Here is a 25094-nt window from a genome sequence, read left to right as displayed (position 1 = left end):
AGTTTGAAACATCTCGAGACTGCTATGAAAATTACCTACGAAAATCGGTTTTGGGTTTGGGAACCCAACTTAGAGGCTGATTATGCAGAGCTGGTACACATCACTATTAAGTTCTTGTATTTAATATTATTCTTACTCGTGAACATATTATTTGTGTTCGCGTGATACTGACCTACGAAAAGCAACATGAATATGATGAAAAGCTGGTAGAGGGCCTGTCCTAGGATGTTCTTCATCATCGTCCGGCTGATGAGCGGCTTGGTCCGTCCGTAGGGTTTGCGTTGCAACAGGTCCGGTGTCGGCATCTCGGTGGCCAGCGCGAGTGACGCCAGCGTGTCCATGATTAAGTTCACCCACAACATTTGTACGGCCTTGGGGAAACATGTATCAAGTTCTTTAACGGTTTTCATCATTACTTATAAACAATAAAATATGTTCACTTGTTAAAAAAATGTCTAAGGAATGTTCTTTTTGTTTTTAATGTGTGTTAACCATTCACTCGTATGCGAACCAACAATGTATTTACAAGGAGAGTTGGTATTAGGCATATAATAAGTTGTACATAATTTTTTTTCCTCCCCCTACAAATGGTGGTCCCATTGGGCGAACGAGTGATAGGACTCACCTTGAGCGGGCTGTCCTGGATGGCGCAGGCACCGATGAAGGCGACAATGACAGCCACCACGTTGACGGTGAGCTGGAACTGCAAGAACTTGGCGATGGAGTCGTACACGTTGCGGCCCCACATCACCGCCTTCACGATGGACGAGAAGTTGTCGTCCGTCAGGATGATGTCCGACGCCTCCTTGGCCACGTCCGTGCCGGCGATGCCCTGCGATAGAGAGCGGCGTTACTCAGATCGCTGACAATTTGACGATTTTTAACCGACTTAAAAAGTAAGGTTTTTAATGTTTCTTTGAGTCTTATTTAACTAATACGATTATGTATTAGCTGGATAACATTTAACAGGTTATAATAAATATATATCTTGACGCAAACATCAAAGCTTCAAATATTTCAACACTGTCATGAAATAACGAATTTAAAAATATCATGTAAATATCTGAAATGTACTGAAGAAATTCACTACTAATATTTACACATCATCTAATACGTGAGTACGTACCATAGCGAAGCCGACATCGGCCTTCTTCAAGGCGGGTCCGTCGTTGGTGCCGTCCCCGGTGACGGCGACCACCTCCCGCTTGTCGAACGCCTTGGACTCGATCATTCCCTTCACGAGTGTATATTTGTCGGTGGGAGACGATCGAGCCAACACACGCAACTTCGGCCACACCCTGTCCAGTAGATGTTGCTGAACCTGAGGACAAACAAGCAACAATTTAATCATAAATTAAAAAAATAACTAGCACGGACCCTTTTTGCCCACTAGTGGGACATATACTGTCTCCTTACTTATCATCGTACCACAGTGAACCAGTAGATAACGCAACTCACCTCGCCATTAGCATCTCTGATCCGCTTGTTGAACTCTTTGCCTTCCAATATGAGGAAATCATCGGTGGGTTTCAGAATACCGCACTTGACGGCTATGGAGCGGGCAGTGTTCACGTTGTCTCCGGTCACCATCCGGACAGTTATACCGGCCTTCTGGCACTTCCTGATCGCTTCTGGCACCTGAATCGAGGATAAAACGACTATTAAATAACTCACTGTACGGAAGATACTCTGATCGTCTTTGATCTGACTTATTTATTAATCATATATGTAATTCTGTGCCGATCAATACTCACCTCTGGTCTGACAGGATCCTCAATACCGACTACACACAAGCAAGTCAGGTTATTCACGATGTTGTCTTCGTCGTCCCAATTCGGTTCTTGGTCTATGTGCACCTGATAAAAAAAAAACAGTTATTTGAAACTTTGAGGCGAGCGAGATACTTGGCGTAAGACTACTCTCTAGCCTTACACCGAGTATACAGAATTGAAACTCTTGACAGTCCGATGGGATGATTCATCCCAAGCGAGAGGAAATAATTCAACTAACAGCATGTTTTAAGCACAGAAAATGCATAAAGTTATCTTCTGTTCATAGTGACAGGTACTTAGTATAATTTAAAAAAGGGTTATGTAAATTTAGATATTAACAAAAAAAATTGAGTAGGTATTGTAAGATTATTTGTCTATCTATAGGTCTATCTATGTGATGATAATATGCTGCGACTTTTCCACTGACCTGGTTGATATCCGCCTTTCCTGGCACGAAGTCCCTGTAGGCCACTGAGATGGTCCTGAGACCGTCGCAGGCCATGGGTTCGATGACCTGCTTCACGAGCCGATCTTGCATGTCGCGAGTGAACTTCTCTAGCCTGCCTTCATGACCGTAGACGAATGCACATCTGAAGACGATGGAATAGGTTAGATTAGATAAATGTATCTAAAGCAGAGGCGATCAAGTTAAAATCCGAGCAAGCACCATGAGGCGAAGGGAGTGTAATTTATTATAATTCATCTCCTGTGTCTCTTCCCTTACTCCAACTTCATAATATCAAACAATTTAATGTAAAATTGATTCAGCTTCGTTCATTATATAAATTAGATTATTTCAGTAGCAGCGAACTCACTTCTTCAAAACGATTTCCGAGGCACCCTTAGTGTAGAGGCGGTAGCCGCCCTTGTAGGGGATGACGGTGGACATGCTCTTGCGCACGGAGTTGAAGGTGTAGACGCGCGTGAAGGACTCCTCGGTGTGCCGCTCGCGCACGGCCTCGTAGCTCTGGCCCAGCGCCACCACGAACCCGAGCAGCGCGCACTCCGTCTTGTTGCCCACTTGCATCGGAGGCCCGGTCGGGTCTTGCGACGGCTGACACGTTTCAAACCAGCCAGTTAGCTCTCTAGACTATTTGTATTAAGACACGAGACAGTAGCGACGAAAACGTCTAACACTCACCATAATCCTGGAGGTGAACGCGCTGTTTACGGATATACCTTCGATCATCGTTTCCGCAACTTCCTGGGGTATATCCCTGTAGTTGGGCGTGACTTTGCAGAGCCTCTCGCAGATGTACGACTGTACGACCGTCATACGGTTAGTGGTGAGAGTACCAGTCTTGTCGGAGCAGATGGCGGTCGCGTTACCCATAGTTTCGCAGGCGTCTAAATGCCGTACCAAATTGTTGTCTTTCATCATTTTCTGAAATAGATGACATCGTTTAATACTTACCCAAATACATTTTTAATATTATTTTAATTGAAATATAATATTTATTCATTTATATTAAATATATTTATACTAACCATTAAAATAATTTACTTGACATTATTCGATTTGACCATAATATTCGACAAAAGTGGCAAAAATATTACGATGTACAATTCTCAAGATTAATAAAAGTTTTTAAGACTTCTACACTATACTTGTTATTTATAATGTATATCGTTCTTCGTCATTTTAGAAGTCTATCATTTCCTTACTAACCTTAACAGAATAAGCCAAGGATAGAGTCACAGCCAATGGTAGACCTTCCGGCACCGCCACAACCAGTACAGTCACACCGATGATAAGATGCTTCACGAGGTTGTTGATGTAAGTCGCTTTCCATTCCTTATTCTCAATCACGAAGGTATGTACGCAGAATTGGATGACTAGGATGATTACTGTTAGCACCGCGATCGTTGAACCGGCGTAACCGATCTGTTTGGAGATGGGATAAATTATAATAAAAAATTCACAACTGATCATATAGATCGCCTTTGAGTAGACTTAACAGTTTACGAGATATCGCACTCAAGACACACAAGACCCGAGCTTTCGGCACCGGAGCTTTGTGCGATATCATAGACACGAGAGTGTGTCATAGACACTACCGAGTTGCATACCGCTGGGCTGTTTTACTTGGCAGTAAAACGGTATAACTTTTTAAAAGCCCGACCGGACGATCGGACCACGAGGCAGTTGCAAATCAAGAAACTTCTGATACTTTATGAAAATAGAGTGCGTTAATGATAAAGATATTTGAGTTTAGTATATCTGAGACCTATTTCAGTAAACTCACCTGAATGGCTAGTTTGGTTAGCTTGGCCTGCAACACCGACTTCTCCTTCTTGTGCGACTCCGGAGCGGGCTTATCCGCCGCCGGAGCGGGCACGTGGTTGTCGTCTGGTCTCGCGTGGTTACCGTGACTGTTGCCCGATGCTGGTAGGTCGTCATCACCTAGTGTTGTTGCACATTTCGTCAACGAATTTATACGGATATTGCTACCGTTTGGTATTTAATTGTATGTGTTTCTGTTGTTAGGAATTTTGGGTGACTTTAATTCCAGAAACTGTTATCAAGTCGGTTGAATTTGTTTTGTGTGTATGAGATCTTATTTTTTGTTTTCTGTTTTGTACTAAGTGATTCTCTGTATTGATTATTGTGCGTTTGTATTTCTAAAACATTTATATATTGAAAAATAATACTCGCACAATATATTTAGCTAAATTTAGAACAGGCCAATTTATATCTAATACAATAAGCTCTAAATTAAGGCGAAACAATTATCACAGATTAAGCAAATTTTAATCGTTTTAATAATTATTAATTATATTAAAGCCATAATACGAAAATTACAAAATATTTACTCGAAGCCAATTTGCAAATAATTTATACCAAACAATAACAAGTACATACATTATTTTGAATTAAAATTATTTTGTTAAAATAATAATTATTATATATAATTATATAACAAAACATGCGTAAGATAGTTACATCGGTGTAAACTTTACTTACGTCCTGTAATTCTAGAGATTACATAGAAAATCTCTATCAAACATTTTAACTACATAAATCTACTAATCGTTACTAAATACAAAATGCAGTGTGTGTTCGGTGTGAAATGATTATGTTTCAATAAACAGGTAATATGCAATAAAATGTTATAAAATTAAATAAATATAATTTTTATAGCATAAGTTTATTAAGTTTTTAATTGTTGTTTTTAATTATATTAACATCAGGGACAAAAAACGATATTATTTTTTAAAGTTTATGTTTAATCTTTTTTTTTGTCCCGTGATGTGTATAAGGACTAAAAAGCGGGGCTTAGCATAGGATGTTACTTACCTGTGAGGCTCTTGCGTTGCGACTTCCGCTGCTGCTTTTTAGCTTCTACTCGGGCCAATATCACGTCCAGTCGGATTTTGTATATCCAACATTATTATACAAGCATACACATTTATGACAACGATATCATTGTTTGTACATCATGCAGTCAACACGACAGATACACGATGCAATTTAAAATGTGTATGTTTTTTTTATTAATTTTATTTCATTTAATTTTTCATCGTCGTCATGAAGGTGGGTGTGCGGCAGGCCGGGGTCAGGGGTGGAGAAAAAAAAATTTGGATGTCATTGATTGGGTCACACTATATGTCTGGTGGCGCTAAATCTATAGGGTCATTGCGCCCAAGCATTTGTGACTTGCTACTCTTGATGGTATACTCTTTTTTCGGCCTCAAATGCTCAAGCGTTGCGACTAATGCGTTTTACAGATGTATGCATTTAGGGTACAATTTTATATTTATTGTCTTTTAAACTGAAACGAGATTATTTTATATGACATATTTTAGGGTTTACAACATTCATAGGGCAGGGCCCCAGTGGGGACTAGGGATAATAAAATAGTAAAACTTATGATAACATGCTCTGACAAGACTTATTCAGGCTATTAGTCAAACACAACACGAACAACGTTCAACATGCCCGTACATTGGATATCGTTTAGAAAAAAGTGGAATATTCGTATTTAACAAATAAAATAATCTCATGACAGAAACAAAATTGATGACTTTGGGTGCAGTTATAGTGATACGATAAAACGTGGTTTGTGAATTAATTGATTTGAAATTTTTTGGATAATTTTCATCAATTTTGTTCAGAAAACATTCCATTGGGACGGGAGTGCGTTGTCAATGGTAACCATGTCGTTCGTGATGCAACTACACTCGGGTCGATGATGGAGAAGATATTTAAAAAAAGTTTCAAGAATAAATCTAAATGAATAATCCGTTTTAAGATTTAGATTTAGTTCTTCCACCATCATCGACATTGCCCTAATCAAGCATAACAGTACACTGCTCATTTAGAATTCGCTTAGCTGATAGCTATATATTAATGTTCTATTAATTTCAGCTCTATTACAAAGACATAAGGTCTTCTTTTGGTCACTAGGAAAGCAAGCACCCGTACCTCAAGCATATGTTTCATCAAGCTACATTATATAATTAAACTAAATGAGCAATGTATTTATAATAATGCTAACTATATCTGGCTGGATATTTTTGGAGGCGTTTTTCTGATTCAAGACAAATTCCATAAGTTAGTCGTTTAAAAAAATATCAAATAAATCTTCATACTAAACTTAGGAACAGTCTATAAAATGAGTTTATTCGATAGTACTTTTCAAGAAGAAACGAATTATAACGCCAAAATAATTAGTCAAAGCGGAAACAGAAAATGCCTCCGATTATCCTCTAAATCTAGGAATATACTAGCACCAGTGCGGACACTGACCTTTCTTCATCTGTTTGATCTCTTTCTCCTGCTTGTCGACCGCCGCGCCCAACAGTGTGAAGATGATACCCGCCTGCGAATTGACACCGACCGCCGTGACGAGCATTTTACCGGAGCCTGGAATTGATCAATGAGCGAATCTCTCCTAAATCTTTGAAACCTTGGAACTGTCAAACAGGTATGAGCATATTTACCATATAAGGAGATTTTTGAGTATCTGTCGGAGAACTTACTAAGTTTACCCATTTAAGGTGTTAAATGTTCCATAGAATGAAAAAAAGATGCGAGATTTAACCCAGTCAGAAGATCAGGAAAGAATGCAGAGCAATGTTTTTGAAATAATTAATCGCTCAACGATTTTTTTTCACGGTCTTTTTTACATATGTAATTGTTTACAATACATACCCTCCATAACGTGAGTACCGGATAGCACCATGGGATCAAATGATTCTCCCTTCTTAACATGGTCCGATTCACCCGTCAGGGAAGACTCGTCAATCTAAAACGAAAACGTACATTTAAATTTTCCTATCTAACAAAGGTTCATTGGCTAGTCTGGTTATGTCACATGTGTTACTGAATAAAGTTTCTGACACTTAAGTTGTTTTAATAACTTTTCTGCAGAATTTACAAAACAAGAAATTTCTAACGCTTTCAGACTTCGCAAAGAGAAAACATGCTTCCTGGAGCAAGGTACTTATTTCTATAGTAAAATTTCGCAGACATAAAACAAAAATATACTATATGGTAAAAAGGGTTGGAGTAGGTATTCATGTGTTTATGTCTTTTTAATTTCATTTGAGAGCAAGAGTATCAATTCCTTTTTATCATTTTTAATAAGCATAAATCAACAAAACTATCTAAAACTACATTTGTATGTTAAGATTATTATTTATAATATTATTTTCTGACTGGAGAATAAGTAAAGTACACAAATGATTTGTAATTATAGTATTTATCATAGAGCACACAAAGCTTATGTACATATATGGAATATGTGCCACTTCATTGGAATATATAAATTATGTTACTAGATCATTATTCAGATAAGATATACAAATAAAAGGATATAAAAATCTTGTCAACTTTGATAATAATTAAATAAAGATACTTAGATAAAAATACCGCATTCCCTTGACTCTTATCAAATAACTGTATTGTTATCAGTACGCACGTACTTTATCAGACACCTGGTCTTGAAATTGACGCAAAGTAAGTTAGTCTGATAAACAAGCAAACAGGTACAGAGATACCACTTCTAAAATTGTTACTATTAATAAACTAAAAGTAAAGTAAACAGCCTTTAAATTGCCTTTAAACGTCATACTAATAATAACTAAGCCTTTCTGTGCTCTTGTTGGTTTGCAGTTTATTCTATCACGCTGCTTTTATGTTGGTGGATACACATGTAGTACAGTTTGATTCGATACGCACAGTCATCCTTGATGTTATCCTTTACCTCAGAACGAGAGATGAGTTATAAAAACGTGCTCTTGAAAACTCAGTGCTTTGCTATCAAAGCTGGAATTTTATTCATATAATTTAGCTTTACGTTTTATTTAAGCACTTAGATATGATATAAGTTGCTTTTTGATAATAATTGATCGATAGTTTTTATTTGATAAATTTAGATAAACATTTATTCGTGATAAATAAATATATATCCATCCGCCCCGACTTCGTATAGATATAATTTATACAACGTTGGTGCACCTTAAAGTTGAAATTTCCAAAAAAACCTAGCCGATTCTTGCGTTATAAAATGCAGCTCGTGAGACTCAGTTATTTGTCTGTGCGTCGATAGTTACTCAGGACAAACCATAATATGATAAAAATAACCATAATATAAGTGAAAATATTACACGAATAATTTAACATATATCAGTATGTCAAGTGCTTTATACGGGTGTGATGTGATATGACGTCATAGCTGTGTTTAGGGAGCAATTTCGCAAGGTTACTACTAAAGTCGATACAGCAAACACTCGAGCCTCCGTCGATAACCCAATAACCCGACTTATCTGCTAATACATCGATACTGTAATACAATCTAAGGGACGTTACCAATGCGAAAAGATAAGCTGCGCGCTGAATAAGTATAATGAGGCCGATTTTTTTTTTATTATGTATTTTATAAAGTACCAAAATAACCAGACACAGTTTGCAAGTCTCAAATCAAAATACTCTTTATATATGATACGCCAATAAACACATAGTTTAGTCACGTTCAAGAAAGACCCACAAGAGGCGACCTTATCGCTAAAACAGCGATCTCTTCCAGACAACCTTAAGGAGAGAAACAGAGACAGAAAGAACTCTCCTTTCCCCTTAAACAAAAGGTTTCTGAACGATGTTATCCCTTACCGCGCAATTGCTGAATACGTATCTATAATTCAAGATGCAAATTACCCACTTAAAAATTCAGTGTACTTGCAACCTATGTTTGCATTATATATTATATACGTTTCTTATATGTATTATATCTGAAGGGCCAGCTCTGCTCATTAGGCAGGTAAGATAGCCTGCCTTGGTTTGACGTAATACAATTTATGCATTAAAATGTTATAGTCGTATTGTTCCATTCAGTTGCTATTGTATGTATGTATTTGGAGAGTTTGACAGTGTAACTACAGATGCAAGCAGGTTCGGATTTGGGGGAGTGCAACACGGGCTCTACCTATGGGGACTCCACATTATAAAAAGAATCCCATCCGTTCTTTCATAAAAGTTTAATATTCACAAAGCCCTTTATCAGATGATTATAAATTTCTCATTGTTAATTCGTATAAATAATTAGTAGGCTCGTAGTCTGATACGCCATTATATGCAGCTACAAAAATACGTCATACTATCTAGGTAACCAGTGCTCACCTTAAGATCGTTGCTCTGCAGCAGTAACCCGTCAGCGGGCAGAAGGTCGCCGTACTTGATCTGACAAATATCACCCACGACTATTTCGCTTATCGGCACCTGATTGACCTCGCCACTTCTGATCACTGCGAACTTATGTTCACCTTCTATCCGTGATTGGAGCCCTCTGAAAGTAGTGAAGGACAAATTAAAAAAAAAAGTCCTCAATAGCAATAGTTATTATCATTAATACATCTAATAAAATTATTTTGATGATGTTATGGATATAATTAGTACAGTAATGAATTAATGCCAAGGCTTTACTTATTACGTTAATACTCGCCTATCGATTGATATTCTGTGAACTGAAATCAAGTTTATTTAAAAAAAACCGGTATTGCTAACGAAGATATTCTAAAAATATAAATTAATACTTATTAACGATTTTCTGGGACGACTAGTATTTGATGGCTCGTGTCGAAACCATGATCGGAAAATAAAAAGAAAGGGACATGTACTCACCGAAATTGCCTCTCTTTCGTGTAATCATTGAACGCTGTGACTATGACGACTACTATGACAGATATTAAGATCGCCAGACCTTCGATCCATTGGTAATGACCTTCTTCTTCATCCAGATGTGCTGAAACATACCACTCAACTGTGAATACATTATTTATTTGTTGCTACAGATCTTGCAGCTCGGTGATATTAACTATTTATGAATTCTTGTTGCATTTTTTTTTTTCAAGGAAATAAGAAAGTACATTTAACAACAACAACGCTGTCATCTAAATTACAAGTACCAGAAAAAAGTTGCTCTACTTTCGAAACTTTTCAACTTTATCAACGATTCTAAAGGTTCGTCGACGACGTAAAAAAGTCCAGAGACCAAAATAATTAAAGCTGAGTGAATCGTGATTTTCATTTTACTCAGATGATAGAGTATCTACCAAGCTCGCGTTCGAGGTGTGCGAGAATTTTTAACGCGAGAATAGCATCGGAATATTTGTACGATACTTAAAAAATGTAAACAAATCTAACATTAATAATTGTCGTTCATTAAAAAAAAAAACTCGCATAACGCCCCAATGAACGTACAAACGCGGTTTTCAAATTATTATCATAAATTTAAATATAAGATTTATAAGCTGTGCGAGTTTAATTTATATTATCGGATTAATCCAGATCAGTGAATTACAATATCGGATAGTAATCTGTTCAACCAAATGATCAACTGATTGCAGTAACAATGATAATATCAACCCCATACACTTAACGAAATAGCTAAAACAAAAAAGTTTATTGTTGTAACTTCACTAAAAAAAAAAAATTGTCTTTATGTTTATTTAAATATAGAACATTAATTATTACTAATTCACATTCATGCGAATAACAGAAATAACTAGACAGAAAAAGTTTGTCTGTAAGTCGAATTAGGAAAAACATTTATTTTATCACGTACTCTACTGTAACTGTGAACGTGAACAATTAGCCATAACTTTAATCTTATTAAAAAAGCCTTGAAAATGTTATATTACTATTTGTTTATTTCATATAACATTGAGAACGATGTTTTAATACGTACGTGTCGAGCTTAGAACTGTGATAGTCACGTACAAACTAACAAAGGATCGCAATTCACGATCGAACAGCTTAATACTAGCAAAAGCGGACAGGATGATTTCGGAACGGACAGAGCCGGGGTGCATTCTACTAAAACGTGAACTACTTCTTAAAGCAAATAAAAACAAAACATGCCCTAGAAACACCATGGTATCTCGAATCGAAAAACCAGAACGAAAATTATATTATTTCAATGACATCTAATATTAAAAACGGCAACATATATACGTGACTTTGTATATTCATATTGTAAATTCGAGATAATAGACCATGGTTGGAAATTCAAGGAGGACAGATACCGATAGAATACGTAGACGCTACAACTGAACACACACTGGTTGCAGTCACTGACAGTTTGTTTTTTATCCGATGGATAAATGCGCACACATTAGGAAACGAGCAAAGTGCAGGATTTACAAAAAAACCATTATTTACATGTTCTTACCAGGGTCGTCTAATGATTCCATATTGTTATTGAAAAGAGAAAATACACTTATTAATTACAATTATTTACACTGCATCCTCTGCGCAAACTTCTCTGTTTAAACAAAACTCATTTTTTGGAAAAAGAACACCCTGACATTTTTCCATGTAATTTTCATTTTTGTCATAACCAAAATATGAACATCGCAAACAAATGCAAATTATCCTTTGATATTCAAATCGATTTGATCAAACTAAGGGCAGATATAGTATTTGGGTAAAGTTTGATGAGTTTTCAAACAACGCATTGTATTAACGTCAAATAATCATAACAATTAAGAAAGTTACGTTGGTTTTGATCAGGCTGCCAACTAGACTGCCTTTCATCCTCCCGAGACAGCCTATGAAGTTCTTTAGCTTGGTTTCACAAGTGTGGGTCGTAAAATTTTAGCCAACCGACAAAATGTCATGCCCATTCAACGGATAACATAAAAGCAATCGATGGAAAATATTTGTGGGTTCATTAAAAAAACGTTGGATCGTATTCGTTGAATTTCGAGACATATTCCTTTGTATTGCTGTGTAAATGACCCAAATTATTCTCTCTCCGATTAAACGAAATTGGAAACGAGGAATTGGACGTCTGCCCTTGGGAATATTAATAGAATGCAGATAGATTCTTTTGCAGACATTTGTTAGTTATCTCGCTGAATAACATAATCATGTTTACGGAAAATCGTCTTTATGTCGTCTTCTGAAAAGTCGTTATAGAGTTGATGTTAATGTCTTGGATAATATTTATGAATAAACTTACCAATATCGGTCTCGTCTTCGGACGGTTTGTAAAAACTCAACCCTAGCGATACCACGGCAGCTACTTCCAATATAATAAGGGTAACGTCCTGCAACGCCTCCCAGACAAGGGTTAGGAAGGTTTTGGGAGGTTTCGGCGGGATCAGGTTCGACCCGAACACTTCGCGCCTGTGTTGCAGGTCCGCTTTCGACCCGCTAAGACCTGGGGACAAAGAGAAAAAATAAATCAATTTAATTATACAAGACAACAAAATTTTTATTACACACAAGATTCATATTTTAAAATTTTGTACAATGGCATTATTTTTACTGTCCATATGTACATAAGTTAAATAAATAACTAGTAAACTACTTCGTAATGTCGACGACCCTAATCTCAGCACCAACAGTTCAATTTGAATAATTATTAGATCGTTAGACAGTTAATCTATTGCAGAAGATTATAGGCATATCGAAAACCGTGAAACGGACTAACATATACATATAACCATTATTATAATACTTTGAAGATATATATTCATATATACGAAATACACGAGTATATCATTGCACAGTGTACGTATAGAACATAGATACTTAGAAATCCTGATACGATGGTTCTCTGTTTTACGATTATTGAACTATTTTGATACATCCGTTATCGTCTACGATATTTTTAGGGCTCGTGTGGGTAAATATTTGTATTATACAATAATAATAATATTCATAGTGAAGAAAAATAAAGTTTTATTAAAAGCTGAGTTAAATTAAGATTTTTTCGCCTTTCGCCGGAGACGGTTTGCAGAATACTGCTATTACGCAGGTCGGTGTACACAAACATGACAGAACGTTTTGTCGTCCGGTTAAGATTCATATGTTCTAACGAATGAACTATCCCGAACTAAACCTAACGAAACATTTTGATAATCAATAACGTATTCAGCATGTTTCCATTGAAATTTAAAGCCTTTATGATAAAAATATTACTGAAAAATTCACAATCGCAAAGGAATATACGTAGAAATGTTGAAACAATATTTTGGCTTCAGACCAGAATAGTCACAATGCGGAATATTAATAAGTTGTCGAGATACGAAACGGAAATATGTTTGCTCTATTAAAAGCACGTTTTCAAAGACACCTTATTGCAATATATGTACATGCTATGTACGTTCGAACTTGTATCAACCCCTTTATGTAGGTACATTAATACCAATATTTTTAAACAATAGCTCAGTCCCTTCTTTATTCAAAGTATAGGGATGGTGACTGCGGCATCTTAATATTTTTCAAGAGATTGCCAAAATACAGCTAGCACCCGGGCGCTTGTTGTGCTTAAATCAGTACTGGAACAGTTTATAAGTATCCATTTAGGACGTGTTGGATGACACTCCCTTCCATCACTCTACTACGATTCACAGAAGTTACGAGCGAAAAGAGAATAAAAAGAATCCCTCAAAGTCCTTGAGCGCGATTTATTGCTACACATCAACGATTGAATGACACGTGGGTAAAAACATACTTTAACATTATATTATTATATGTGTATCAGTAGGACGATCGTGAAGAAACGGAAGAACCTATAATATTATTGATGAAACATCCTCCTCTTTATATTAAATTTTTTGCTCCAATTAATGCAATACAACATTATCTCTAAAGAAACGTCGAAAAGGTACGTTCACACTGAAATAGATCTCAATGTCTGGAAATGGCAATTGTTTTGAATCAGCCCGAGAGCAACTTTTCAATCCATTTTGTCAATACCTAATTAAATTCAATCATAATTAAGCATGCACACAGAGGAAAACGCGTATGCCTTCGTAATCTCTCGCTGTTTACCACCGTTCTCGTCAAAATTGTTTACAATTTTTGATAACTTAAAGCAATTAAAATAACCAACGCGTACTGTCAACACAAAATTTACCAATTATCCGTGGAGGCTCAGTTTAACGATTAAATAATTTAAATTTACCAACAAGTTAAAATAACGAATTGAGTTGGGGATATGAACAATTATGAATGTAACGTCAACGGATGGTGATTACGATGAACACTCAATTAATTTGCGTCACAAGTTAACAAATTTGTTATTGACGGTATAACACCAATTTTTAGACTGGATGTTAATCCGTCGTTATTAATATTACTATATTAGTCTAATTTATGTCCAAAACCACGAAGTTAGGGGGTTTCGTTGTCAGATAGAATACGACGATAATGATGATGACGTCAGCGGTCGGAGCACACACTTAACAAGTGAGTTCTCCGAACGCCTATCTTCTACCGCCAAACAGTAATTCATTGTATTTTTTGCTAAGTTTAAATAGTCAGCGAAACAGTGTACAATTTCAGTGTCTATCGACGAAGGCCTTTTCCTAGACCGCATTCCAAATATAAATAAAAAAAAAAAGTCACTAATTAACACGTAAACGCAACGAAATTATTAATTTGTGTTCCATATTAAATACGAGGCTATTGGTATATTTACGTAATATTTTACTTATAATACACTAAGTACTGACCGCGGCTTATCTTGCAACATATTTTTTTAATAATTAAAAATTTAACACCTATATAACATCTATATGTATAATAATTTTGCACATTTTTTCTAGCCCCTGGCTTCGTGGATAGTCTTAAGATGGCCGTATCCTTACTGTCTCTCCCAAGACGCATGTTTATTAAAATTAATAAGAACTAAAGGATTTTTTTTAATTTATCAATTACCTAAAAAAATAATTCGGTATAATGATATCTAATTAGGACAAACATTATCAATTGATTGAAGCTTAGCTTGGTGATCAATAACGTAATATCGATAGATTGAAATCGTCGATGACGCAATGCGAAATAATTGACTTTACTTTGATTCACGATAAATTAGAATTTAGGGCATCAAATCTATTGCCTTGAAAAAAATAATGTTATCGCTTTAATTGAAGGCAAATATTCTAATAGCTTCCTGTCGTGAACTTAATGTATTAGATTTAAATATCGTGCTGGTAAATGTAGGCACTTTCTTATGAACACATGCGATAAAATTGTAATAAAATATCGCTAAATTCGAGATACAATCTGATAGGGTTAGAGTACGTCAGCTATGTTTAAAAAAAAGCCATCGACCCGTAAGAGATTATGAGTTCATACAAGAAAATGGTACTAAAATATTGTATACTAGCTGTGCCCGCGACTTCGCTCGCGTTTGAATTTAACACTTAAAAACTTAAAATAATAACTTTATTATTTTTTTATATATAATTCTAAAATTAAATTAGCCAAGTTACTCCTTATTACATCAGATATCTTCCAGTAAAAATCCCGTCGTAATCGGTCCAGCCGTTCCAGAACTTCCAGAGATTAGCCGAAACGAACAGACAGCCAGTCAGACAAAAAAATTTATTTTGGTATATTTACCGTGCATACATTTAGTAAACGATTATTTTAATGTTACAAACAGACACTCCAATTTTAATATATGTATAGATTTCGAGATGTAATCTAGTAGATAAACGTCAGCCATCTAAAAAATACGTCAATACGTTCAATGTACATCGTAGCTAAAAAATTGTGAAACAATTTCGATCACTCCATACTCTTGACTGTCTTGTATACTGTTGTATTTCTTTTAAGATAAAATAGATTATAAATTCATTTCGAATTTAAAGAAATTAGGATCGAGTTAAATTTGTTTATATCCAGGAGTGGCTGACACGGGCTGACAATGATGATGAGGGTTGATTTTCTTTACAAATATTTGTGATCGTGTTGATATAATTTAACTCATTATAAATTTACAATTAATTATCGAAAATATTTTTATATATTACTTGGTTGTAGAGCTTTTTTCCGCGTGAGTAAATATCATCCATTCATGAAATATTCTTAGTATTGTGGTCGGTTTGAAGGGTGAGTGAGTCAGTGTAATTACCGGCACAGGGGAACATCTTAGTTCCCAAGATTTGTGGCACCTACGCGATGTAAGGAATGAAATTAATATTTCTTACAGCGTCAATGTTTTTCGTCGGTGGTTACCATTTACTCAAACTCCTTTATTCAATATACACGCATTACACTTTCTTATTGATGGTCAAATTAAACACTACCACCGGTTCGGAAAAAGGAACACCCTGACCTGAGAAGAACCGGCGAAAGAAACTCAGCGGGTCTTTTTTTTTCTTTTTGTCAAATTAATTACATACATAATTGTATATGAATAGAAACAGCCAGGAGGCGATCGTTTCATTCCCAAGGTGAAATACTATCAGGTGGTCCATTTGCTCGTCCACCTGCCTACATCATTTTTATATATTTATTACATATTACAAATACAATGCTCAAACACTTTTTTCCTTCGTCCATTATAACAATAAGTTAATAATTTAAAAGTTATCACATCTCGTTTGTTCCATTTATCTCTGAAGTTTTTAAGCGAAACTCAAATGGATACTCTTTAAGAAAGTGAGATTTAATTAATGTTTTTTTTTTTTTTACTAATTAAACTTCTCCGTAGCCAACCAGTTCACGGCCTAATAATTAACCTTCAACGTTAAAACCGTTCCGATCTGTTAACTCGAAGATTCACATTTACTTTCGTATAATATGAATTACATAAAGATAGTATTTTTTCTACTCACTTCTGTAAGCACGTCCCTCCAAGACAAGTTATCGTTTAGTGACGTTCGTGTTAAGATGTCTTAGTGTGCGTGAGACGATTAACATAAGAGTAGAGACAGCAAAAAAAAATACAAATTAGATTATATGATTACTTATTTTTAGTTTTAGGAGTAGTTTTATGTTGACGGTTTGGCCTCCCTGACTGAATGTCTATAGTTTCGTTGTATGGAATTTATTTTGATTGAAAACCCGCATGTAGGGGGTGAGTATAGGCGGTAGAGTAGGTAGTTAAGAATTGAAAGAGTAACACACAAACACTTTCGCATTTATAAAACATTATAAATGTACTGTAAATTCAAAACTTAATAAGTTAGAATTATTCTGTTATAATAATCATTCTTAACATATTTGACGCGCTTTCTTCAACATTTTCTACACATACATATAAGAGCCGAGATGGCCCAGTGGTACGTACATCTTAACCGATGATTTCGGGTTCAAACCAAGGCAAGCGCCACTGAATTTTTACGTGCTTAATTTGTGTTTATAATTCATCTCGTGATCAGCGGTGAAGAAAAACATCGTGAGGAAACCTGCACTGTCTAATTTCAACGAAATTTTGTCATATGTGAATCCACCAACCCGCCTTAGAGCAGCGTAGTGGAATATGCTCGTAACCTTCTTCTCAAAGACAGAGGAGGCCTTAACCCAGCAGTGAGAAATTTACAGGCTGTTACTATATATACTGTGTATATAAATATATAGAAAACAAAATTATAAATCGCTTATGGCGTATTCATGACCGAGTTTTCATTGACGCTACCAGGCGGAAAAACAGCTAACACTGAAAAACTCACGAGAAATTTTAATAAATACTTCGGTTCAATTTTGTTTACAGATAAAAAATACGTATCCGTAAATACCAAGTCATAATTCTCCCTTAAAATGTTCAAAATCGTGACGTCATACGCCTTTTACACGAATACCGAGATTTTATGAGGCAAATCCTGAATCAAATTAAGGAAAAACGAGTTACATATCTCACGAACACATTAACCCAAAACAATTAACGGTAAGCACGGGAAGATGAAATGGCCATAAACACGGGTATAATGACATTATCTTACTAATATTATAAATGCGGAAGTTTGGAAGAGCCGAGACGGCCCAGTGGTTAGAACGCGTGCATCTTAAATACTGGGGACGGATCCTCCGTGAATGGACGTCAAAAATTAAAACCAAGAAATAGCATATAAGACATAGTAGAACAATATGTTTACACGATCTTTCTTGGTTTGACGTTTGTTGATCTCTGATCTGATGTTGACTGATCTCTATAATTTTTTTGCCGTTATCGTATTTTTGTAAACTGGTAACAAAACAGCGCTTCAAACTGCGCAGACTGTTCCAGTTTACAGTTTACGGATATTATTTGTACAGATATGTGCGCTGGTGAGGGGAAACGTTTGGCCGAAATATTTCAAGCCACCGCCACCACTATCATCAAATTGTATCATAAAAAAAAAACAAATAGTAAATCCACGGTGGTCGAAACATACATAGCTTCACGTAATCGTATATATATTGATTTGACACAAGACAAAGGTGAAGTAAGGCTGAGGAACATAGAGGTTATAAAACGCAAATAGGACGAGAACCAAAGTTTCCACAGAGCACTTAAATATATGACGTTAGTAGATAACTTTACGTAATGGTGCAGTAGGGCATTGAACCGACGTATTTTTGTTATTAAGTTTATGATTGCTTGACAAAGTATCAGTAAGACGATGATTCAGAACGAAACAAGATTTTACATGTAATTGGTGCCTACGTCTGAAGTGTAGATTGGAATTGAGTGTTATGTGTTATAAAGTTAGATTTTCTATGATTTATTTATATAAATAACAAAAAAACTATAGAAGAAACGTGGCTTCTATCGAATTTGATAACCTTTATCCTAAGACCGAGTCCTTCCATAGATATCGGTATTGGAATAAAAATATAAACCATTACGTAGAACCCCAATACGTCACCAAGCACGGGATCCAAGATGGCTAATACATACATCTCGTATTCGTAAACTGATCATGTATCAAATTCTAAATCGTTAATAAGTGCAAAGTCATTCCAATACGTACCAGATGAATATAATAACAACGGACGAAAGAGCAAGGAATATATTCTTACCATAGAGTAAACTAAATAAAAACGTACAAAGAGTTTGTTACGAGAAAATTCTTAAGACGGCAAATGAACAATATCCGTTTGACAGGCTAAACATCATTAAAGTCGGTGGAAAGGAAAACGATCGCGCTGTCTTTATGACTTGAAATAAATATCTAAAATAAGAAACGTTACAGCGTTAGGTACGAGCTTAAATTAACTCGAAGATAATACATTACATTTGAGATGGTTCTAACGGCAACATAGTAAATGTTTCCACACACACACACACACACACAAGGGACCTTCTCTTTACTTTCTGTTACAAATAAGTAAGGAACCCATCGATCCGCTAACAACAGTTTCAGGGCGTTACTAGTACTTTATCAATTGAATGAATCAAAGTATATTATATTTCGGTTACAGTTACGTAAATAATCGTTTATGTCGTGTTTTTAATGATTACTAGTTCCAGTTTCCTTTTGTTGCTTCTATAGTAGAATCTCAAAATTATTGGACATAACTTCAGGATATGCTATCTTTTTTTATTTCCGCATAAAAGAACAAGACAGATATAGTAACGACAAACTAGTGTTGTTAATAATAATGCAAATAATACAAATGTACCATTCAAGTCAACGTTAGCTTGATAGCTCGGCGCTCTTGCAAATAGCAAGAATAGCGCTCGAAACAAGAGTACTAACTACTACGTACTACGTAACGTACTAACTAAGAACAAAAAAATAAATACTATGTTTCTTTTTGGTAATAGCATTTTTTAAACTCAAGGCGCTCAGGATGTTGCCTACTTGCCTATGAAGACGGTCCTCGCATCTATTTCAGTTTAAATTTATATTTCATCTAGCAATTAATTCAATGTAGTTCGTTACAAACTAAATTGAATTACTAGCTTACTAAGGCAGTACCTACTCAGAAGGAACAATTTAAAACTAAATGAAGGAATAGCGTAGAATATTTTAATAACGTAACATTGTTTTAAAAATATTATAATTAAACAAAATTAATTATGTTAAGATATTGACGTGAATACCTTTGGTTCTAAGTCATTTCTACAACGACTGGGGCGATACAAAACACTCAAATAACTCAGCGAAAATATGCGATGATTTAACTATCATACTGAACGATTTAGTCACATTCCTCTGACTCTAAGTCACTTAGCCCCAGTACCAGAAACAAATTTAAATTTAGAACGTATTAACGCTGAGGAGATTGATGGTACTGTTGTGAACATCTCTAGTTATAAGTAAAAACGTTTCATTGCTGATTGATATATGAGCTACAACTTCACTAACATCTCAAACTTTACTAAACAACACACACAACATTCCATCACCCTGTGCAAAAGACCAATTATATACCAAGTAATGATTTCACGAACTTGAATACAAAATATTCGACGAAGATCTACATATTATAACCAATGGCTTTAGAAGTTAAATTAAACTTTAAAACAGTTCTTCTACATAAAATGTGCATAGTAAGCTTAAAGCTCCGACGTAAACGAACACCAATAGTCATTTTCTATCTGAAGCGTCGTATTCCCAGTGGCAATATGAAATGCTGAAAGCAATTAACGGGGCAGAGAATTTATTGTTTTTATTTTCGAATCGTAAATTGTTCATTTCGCGTTCGCGACGTAAATTTTTAATCGCCTTACGTTGTACAGTTATACACAATGCTTTCTCCTTCTTTCAAATGTCAATTTACTGATGATTGAAAGAGATAAATCGTTCTATAGCCGTTCACCCGTTCTTTGATGTTTATTAGTAAGTCCGTAAGGAATCGTGTGGAGATCGCGAACGTGAGATATGACGTCCTCAGGCTACGTGGAGTTACGATATATTCCGTAAATATAAGCCGATGATTGTGTTCATTGGCGTGTCCTAGGGAAGAGGGTTAAGTACAGCAGACTGATGATAATGATGATGATGAAAGTAGTGAAACTAATAAAGCTACTGACGTACCATTGTTAAAGAACGCTTGTATGCGAAAGTTTATTATACATTCACTGAGTTAATGTTTGATAGCTCTCTTTGGGAAAGAATTGATCGCCTCCTGGCTATTTATTTTTGATACTGAACATAATAGCAGAGTTTCTTTCGCCGGTTCTTATCAAGTCAGGGTACTTCCTTTTCCGAACCGATATTAGTGTTTAATTTGACAATAAATAAGTTAGTTTCATGCTTCTATTAACATCGAATAAAGGAATTCGATTTGATTTGAACAATTTTTATGGTGTAAGTATAGAACGTACACTAATGTTATGTGTCAAAGGGTGTTTGTTGTTGCCGCTTTGATGTCGTAACGTCTCAAATGATGATAGATTGAATACAAAGCCCGAGACGGGGATATTTTCATCATAACTCAAGCGCAATCGTAGTAGTATAAGTACAAATCGAACGAGGCGCGGTCAAATGTTAATTTCATGTACATATTTTTAGCATCACCGTTAGGTTAGGTTACAAAAACTATCATTGCACACTAAATATTTGACATAGTGTATATTTTTAATATATTTCTGTTATGAATATTTAAGCAACGTACAGTCAATTCTCATTTACTTTTTTAATAACGTTGCTATCTGATAAATATTACTTAGCAATTCTGCAAGGTTACAAAATACAACATGCTTGATATTATTATTTTTTATCATAAATGTGATAGGTTTATGTATGTATATTTTATTATTAAATAATAATTAATTTGAATACGTTTTTCATGAGAGAACTGCAGCATTTTAACGTCCCACTGTTTGGCAAAATTATCTGGTACAAATTTTATGGGAATGTTGGGTACTCATGGTTGAATTTTATCCGACGCAATGTTTGAACACAAGGAAATTAATAATGAGAATTATAAACATTTGCATTATATATTAAAAAAAAAGTTTATATAAATAAAAAATCGTAAAAATTATTGTTTATTTTTATTATTTATTCGGTCATAAACAGTTCAACGAAACTTAAAAATATTTAATTTAATGACCTGTTAATATATATGTTTTACAATAGCTACCTATATGCTATAAAGATAATTTAATTGCACGTGACACGTGGGTACGATAATTAATTACTATAGTATTAAGATATGTTAAAAGATTGTAATTATTAAAAAAATTTAAATATCGAAAACTGAAATGTGTCGAATGCCGGCTTTCTGGTTGGTTTATTGTTCATTTACAGGTTCGCTCCCGGGAATTCGGTACGGATTATACAATTTCCGTCGTTTCCAGTGTTTAATACAGTTAAAACTTTGACCCGCTTATCGGACTGCGAGTGCTCGACTCGCGGTCTGGAATAATGCAGATTATGCTCAGATGTTGATGATTTATGAAGAAAATCCAACCAAAACATCCAACGTTAAATTAAATATAACTAATTAATTTTTATTTCAAAATACCTACGGATTCTCTCCTCGAAATTTATAAAGCACACTAATGTTCACCCATATTTTAAGCCCTTGAGCGTTGTATTAAAGAAAGTAGCCATGTCTTTACCCGGGAATCAAACTATCGTCATATCATTTCAACGGTTTAAGCGTGAAGATCTAACAGAGTTACTTTCGCATTTATAATATTAATAAAGATTATTATTGGCCACTTACACATATGTTGTTATGAAATATTAAAAAAAAAAAACTTGTCTTTTTTTGTTCTGTATTATAACCGCAGTCAAAATCAATGGTCCTAAAATTTCTTCTAGTGGAGATAAACAAAATGTTAATCTTTGTATGTGTGTGTGTACCATACAAGTACATAAAGACTTAACGCACACTCGTGAATAAGCTACCCTCGAACATATAAAACACCTCAGTTTCATAATTATCAAATAAGAGATACGAGTTAATCCGCATACAAAAACTAGTTAATAAGTCTTAGGAAGAGGATGTGTACACTCGAAATGAAATCGACTGTAGCTTGATAAATGTAAAATCCAGTCAATACGGTTTTAATATCGTAATGCAATTTCAACTCAAACACCATGCCATTAAGTTCAATGTTCTTTGAACGATACTGGATTGCGGAAGCATAGGCTCTGTACCAAATATATCTTTTACGCGAGATATATGGACGTCGACTGAAATACGTTATTGGAGAAGAAATTTCATTCATAACAGGATGCAATTGATATTTACGTTCATAAAATGATATTATGTAAATAGATAAGAGTTTAAAAGTCAAGTATAAATATAAGTTTGTTTATAATTCGTCTCGTGATCAACGGTGAAATATCGCGGGGTTCGCAGGTGGTATCCTGCATGTGAATCTATAAATCCACATTGAAGCAACGTGATGGAATTTATTTCAAAATATTGTTCTCAAGAAAAAAGGGGTTCCTAGCCCAGCAGGAGGTTACTTTAAGCTTAAGTGAAATGTATAATTTGATTATACAACGCCATACTTACTACTTATAATTAAGATTAATACGGAAATTGAATACGTAATAATTCTCGTATCACATTTATTTGGACGCGGCATTTTATGTGCATTTTATGCTGCGGTAATGCTTCTATTGATGACTTGGTATTCCACAAACATACGGATCGTCGAGTGCTGGATATTAATGGATTCGGTTAACCAATATATTATTATTATTAACATTACATTATGACGACCTACTGATGATAAATCTTGACGGTAAATTGTACTTTACTAGCTATCCGTCCCGTCTTCACACGGGCTTTATATACAAGAACAAACATAAAACGGAAACGATGTTATTTTGCGGCTAGGAAATTTGAAATTTTCCGCTTTTCTCTTCCATATAATATACATGTTTTATACATATAAACCTTCTTCTTGAATCACTTTATTTGATGACGAAAATTGCATTAAAATTTGCGTAGTTTAAAAGAACAAAGCATACAGACAGCGGTAAGCGACTTTGTTTTTATACTATGTAGAGATACAAAAGTTCTCGTAGGCAACATGTACATGTACATTTAAAAAATAACTTATAGTTTATTTTCGTGGATATTATTAAAAAAAGTACTCAGATATACATGATGTATAAAAATCGACGAGGTCGAGATCATGAAGTCGATGCCAATACTTTTGTGTCCTTAACACAGTCTCGTATAGAATAATATATTTAATCTTCCCAGCGTTTGCTTTACTATATATGGGCGTCGAGCAATGTGAAAGTCGTATGTCCGTATTTGACCGAATCGTTCTCAAGTCCTCCTAAACCGAAATCGAGACTTGTACTAATGTCAAGACATTCACCTTCATTACTGTATCAACGAGTTTCAATAGTAGCATCAAAGTTCGCGTACAGACAAGGCCAATAAGTTATTAATGATATTAGTAAAATAACGTTATCAATCAAATCATCAGAAACGAATAAATAGGAAATGTAATCTTTAATGTTGATTTCATACGATATCAAATGTATGTTCGTAAAATTATTCCGTAACAGTGTATATTCGGTGAGAACAAACTGACCGCAGATCACGACCGTGAATGAAATGAAGAGACAAGCGAAATCCTATACAATAGATTAATAGGTAAAACCAATTAAAAGCGTAACGTCCCAAAGCAAGCTCTTGAAGATAACAATGCCATTAGACGGTACGAAACGTCATACGTATAAAATCCAACGACTGTAAGGTTATGATATCAGCACAGTCCGAACGCATTAAGTTAAATCCTCTATATGTCCTATAACTGAAACAAATCCTTCAGTAACCACACACGAAACGGTTTACAGAACTAAATTGCTTTTCGAGAACTCCACGTTCATTAAATACTTGCGGTGAAATTAAATACAAATTTTCAATTGTTGCTTTATTAATATTTGGTTTTAAGCGAAGTGCATTTATTGACGATAAGGCATTTTTTTTTAGATATTCATATCGTCATGTCGTATATTTGTAATATATAGAAGAATTTAAAGTTTCTCGTTATTATTTTATTTATTTTAATATACATATGTTAAGAATATTTTATGTTGTAATAGACAAATATATACATCGCATCGATATTTGTTTTTAATTTCAGTATAATGTATATAACTTGCAATTTTAAAATTTGATAAATCGTTAGAAAATTTGTTTATAAAAATGTAATAAAAACAATA

General features: G+C 34.8%; 1 protein-coding gene across 11 annotated transcripts in view; it reads right to left on the bottom strand.

The window, feature by feature from the left end:
- Nucleotides 1–25094, bottom strand: part of Pmca (plasma membrane calcium ATPase) — a 172159-nt gene that overhangs the window by 17750 nt on the left and 129315 nt on the right. For 8 of the 11 annotated variants that reach the window (XM_064219169.1, XM_064219170.1, XM_064219171.1 and 5 more), the window contains 16 exons: nucleotides 12236–12436; nucleotides 9895–10015; nucleotides 9394–9559; nucleotides 6928–7021; nucleotides 6523–6639; nucleotides 5071–5115; nucleotides 4019–4176; nucleotides 3442–3657; nucleotides 2914–3156; nucleotides 2588–2826; nucleotides 2200–2362; nucleotides 1755–1856; nucleotides 1459–1638; nucleotides 1127–1321; nucleotides 626–832; nucleotides 173–371 (listed from right to left, as the gene is read on the bottom strand). In XM_064219169.1, the coding sequence (XP_064075239.1) occupies nucleotides 173–371; nucleotides 626–832; nucleotides 1127–1321; nucleotides 1459–1638; nucleotides 1755–1856; nucleotides 2200–2362; nucleotides 2588–2826; nucleotides 2914–3156; nucleotides 3442–3657; nucleotides 4019–4176; nucleotides 5071–5115; nucleotides 6523–6639; nucleotides 6928–7021; nucleotides 9394–9559; nucleotides 9895–10015; nucleotides 12236–12436 (2646 nt within the window). The remainder of the gene's footprint in view (nucleotides 1–172; nucleotides 372–625; nucleotides 833–1126; nucleotides 1322–1458; nucleotides 1639–1754; nucleotides 1857–2199; nucleotides 2363–2587; nucleotides 2827–2913; nucleotides 3157–3441; nucleotides 3658–4018; nucleotides 4177–5070; nucleotides 5116–6522; nucleotides 6640–6927; nucleotides 7022–9393; nucleotides 9560–9894; nucleotides 10016–12235; nucleotides 12437–25094) is intronic. The other 3 variants (XM_064219174.1, XM_064219177.1, XM_064219175.1) reach the window with 2 other exon arrangements.

This window comes from Vanessa tameamea, chromosome 26, assembly GCF_037043105.1.
Source record: "Vanessa tameamea isolate UH-Manoa-2023 chromosome 26, ilVanTame1 primary haplotype, whole genome shotgun sequence".
In the NCBI taxonomy this organism is placed as follows: Eukaryota; Metazoa; Arthropoda; class Insecta; order Lepidoptera; family Nymphalidae; genus Vanessa; species Vanessa tameamea.
The sequence above is the reverse complement of the archived record's forward strand: the minus strand, read 5'-3'. Positions and strand labels throughout refer to the sequence as shown.